The sequence below is a fragment of the Limulus polyphemus genome, unplaced genomic scaffold (assembly GCF_000517525.1).
Source record: "Limulus polyphemus unplaced genomic scaffold, Limulus_polyphemus-2.1.2 Scaffold850, whole genome shotgun sequence".
NCBI lineage: Eukaryota > Metazoa > Arthropoda > Merostomata > Xiphosura > Limulidae > Limulus > Limulus polyphemus.
The window spans coordinates 189274-193189 of NW_013666460.1; the positions used below are offsets into that span (position 1 = coordinate 189274).

General features: G+C 28.4%; 1 protein-coding gene across 1 annotated transcript in view; it reads right to left on the bottom strand.

The window, feature by feature from the left end:
* The window catches only part of LOC106460867 (T-complex protein 1 subunit alpha-like), a 29423-nt gene that overhangs the window by 13566 nt on the left and 11941 nt on the right, over positions 1-3916 (bottom strand). The window contains exons 4-5 of the mRNA XM_013920617.2: positions 2930-3027; positions 1095-1205 (exon numbers count right to left, since the gene is read on the bottom strand). Coding sequence (XP_013776071.1) covers positions 1095-1205; positions 2930-3027 — 209 coding nt within the window. The remainder of the gene's footprint in view (positions 1-1094; positions 1206-2929; positions 3028-3916) is intronic.

Genomic DNA, 3916 nt, shown 5'->3' on the forward strand with positions numbered 1-3916 from the left:
CACACACACACACACACACACAAGTAAGAAATAGGGTACTTGCATCTCCTCGTTTTTTTTCTGTCATTTGCTAATGAAATTTAAGCCTATTATATTTCTAATGATGGTACTAGTACATTAAACTTTTTTTTTTTACTTAAACAGAATAATAACATGCACAAAAAAACAAAACAATGCCATACAACTGTTGTAATTAACTGGCTGTCTAACTAATGCAAGAAGGGATTAAATTAATTACCTTAGCTGCTCGATCTGAACACCACAGATTAATTTGACAGATTAAAACTTTGTCTTTCTACTGGTTATAAATGATGCAGTATAAAATGTCAGAGAGAATTATGGCAACTTGTAAAAGATGTGGCATACGAGTGTGGCAAGTGGGTCTGATTTTCTGGTTTATGACTCCATACACAAATTTCTCCATTAGTAATTTCTATATAATACAGTAATCTATGTTACATTCCATACTCCAAAGAGGGGTGGTAAATAAATTAGAGAAGGAAGAAGACCTAGAGAACAAATTTTCATATCAGGGGAAAATTAAGGATATTTTAATATATTTCATAATAAAATTAAGAACTTAAAACTCCTATAATATTAAAAGTTGATTCAATTTTGAATGTAACTCTAAAAGGTTATAATGTGTACTTTGACCTATCCATTGCAAGAGGGTTAACATCCACGAGTCTAAGATTACAATAGACCCTGATTTTATATTAGTAAGTTTCACTAGATGAAAAGAAACTTTCTTGCAATTCCTTTCCCATACACACCAAAAAGAAAATATTTCAAGTTTTCATAAGTTAGCCACAGTTTAAAACATCTTTCCTGAAATCAGATCACATTTACATATACTTTGCAGTGGTGCTTCTTTTCTTAAGATGATGTTATACAGAAATATTCTTACCAAATTTATGACTTGAGGTAATGCTACTAGATCTGTGTTATGTAAAGTTTACTCCTCTGAAGTGTTGATTTATTATTTCTTCAAAATATTTCAAGGATTTAGAGTAATCTTACATTGATACAAGTATCTATTCATACTTTATATTAAACATAAACAACAAAAGACCATAAAAATATGAAAAAGATACGATCCAATAAGTTTTGATGACAACGATGTCTTGGCAGCATTCACAATACAGTCTCGACCTAATTCATCCACATTTATGGTCAGGTTTTCTTGTATGTACTTACAAGCTTCTCTGAAAGGGAGAAACTTTTTTTTTAAAGCAGCACAATCAAAGGTTCAGACAAATTAACTATAAGAAATCCTCTCTCAGAGTCTGCCTTGAGTTTCTTCAAAGGTATATCTCTGAAATATGTTTCATCATTGAGAGGAAACTAAAGCATACAATTACGTACACAATAGATATGAATTTTATACTTTAGCACTTTTTTTTTCTACTTAAAAATTTGTCATTTTAATACAAGTATTTTGATATAACTAACTACACATTACCTTTACAATTGTTTTATATTACCACAAAATTCTTAAAACTAATTTAAAAACTGTTTAAAAGTTTCCTGATTGTAGGGATGTCATTGATATCTTCTGTGGATACACTTAACCAAACTGCATGAAAATTAATACAACTTGATCCATTATTTCTACAATTTTTTAGGTTGTGAAATTTCCAAGGTTTTGTTGTATGACACTGTTATTAAAAAACATTAACACCATTTGTAATTTTTTTTCACTGTACAATCATACTCATGCAATATTCTTTATCATTAAAATCCCTGATTTGAGTAAGAAAATCCTTTCATATCTTCAAGTTTTTATTTTAAGATACCTTTTTTAAATACTACCTAAGTATTGAACCTGCTTACTCATACAACTTAAGTAAATGTCATCAAAACTCATGAATAATAAAATTTAAAAGCATTACTAATATATCTTGAAAATGAGCTACTTTTTTTATTGAAGATAAGAACCTATTTTTAACTGAGGACATTCTTATAAAACCAAGATTGTAATTAAAAAGCAGTTCATTCATGAAATTATATAAGCCACAATGTGTCAGTTTCATTGAATAATAGTGTCTTCAAGCAACAATTTCTCAAAGTGGAATTTTGACACAGAAACTAGAATATAAATTAAAACTGATAGTACTAGGTGGTAAAAAAAAGAAACAGTTGATATGACACAAGTTTTGCCAATTTATATTTATATTAAAGTCAACTTTCCTTAACCAGAAGTTAAAAAGAAATTTAAATTTGTTACTTTTTCCCAGTTTTAAACTTATGAGAAATGTGAGTTAGGACCTGTAAGATCTCTGTCATACACCATAAGCCTTTGTGATTTTAAATTAAATATGCAAATAAAATATAGAAAAGAAACAAAAATACTGATGCTATGCAACTTTTCTTAACAAGTATGAAAATATGAGCAGTTTCACCTAACAGCATTATAAAATACTAAAACTAGTATTGATACAAAGCAGTTCCAAGATGTACTTTTTCATCAATAAAGACAGCATCAAAAAGAAACCTCTAGCATTTTTGAAATATGTTTATCTCGTAAAACAAATTTATAATCATGTTTTACTATGATTGTTACATTTAGTTCTGATTATTGTTTTACAAGAAAAACAATTCAACAAAGCCATTAATTTTATGTCTTGTGAATGAGACCATTTTGATCTTGTATTAGCCCCTTGTAAATAAACTTTAACAAATAACTAGAATGGTGAGCCAAGAATCTTTATTGTGCTTAGCAACTAAACTCTGCCTACCTAATTAATCCTGTCACTAACTCTATGGAGTAGAGATATTCCAACTTTAACTTAAAAACATCAACAGTAGTCATACGATAAATTTAACAATGAACTTACATAGTACATACTAAATCAAATCCAACCTGTTTAAAGTCATAGTAACATCTTCCAAACAATAAAAAATATTTATTTACAGTAACTGCACTTACTTGCAGGCCAATCTGTATCCACTAATGATAGATGTTGGGTGGATCTTACATTTAACCAATTCATCAGCATTTTTTAGAAGTTCAGCTGCAACTATTACCTAAAGTAAAATAAACTGTTAATTAATGAATAAAAGAAAATCATAGATTAAAATATAAAATAAACAAACACTATAAGTATAATCTTGTATGAGTGTTTCATCTCAAACCAACAATATCTAAACTTTTCAAACCCTTAAAATAATATGTTCAACATTAATAGTGACTAAGAAACATGTTTCACAGGCATTGGCATTTTCAGGATCTGACAATCTCAGGTCATTTGATACTGCACTCAACTTGATAAACCATTTTGTATTAGTATAATAATTTTAAAACTATTTAACAGCAACATTATGCAGCATAATAACTCTTCTTCAAGTATCTGCTTCAAAGTCAAACTTAGATAACAGTTGTACCAACATAAATATGAAAAAATAATTAATTTTAACAGAAAGTAGGGATTGTTGGTTATTCATAGAATTGCTATAAGTACCCAAAACAAAATAAATGCTGCAATAAAAAGTACACAAACAAAATGATACTAGTTCGATAGATTTTAAAAGTAGGGATTAAAAATCATTTTAAAATCTATCCAATTAGTATCACTTTACTTGTTTGTGTACTTTTTATTTTTATTGGAGCATGAATTTTGTTTTGGATACTTCTTATAGCAATTCCAGGAATAACCAACAATACCTACTTTGTTAAAAGTTTACCCCCCCCCCCTATTTATTTGTTCAGTTTCTGTATGTCCATGGAATAGACACAACATCTATAAACTTTCATTATAGCCATATCCCCGATAGCTATAATATTTACAAGAATTAAAACCACAATCACAAATTTATAAAATTTAATCCTTACTTTGGCCTGCAATTAAGTGTATAAAGTTGCCGGGAGGGTTTAAATTTTATAAATGTGTGATTGTGGTTTTAATTCTTGTAAATA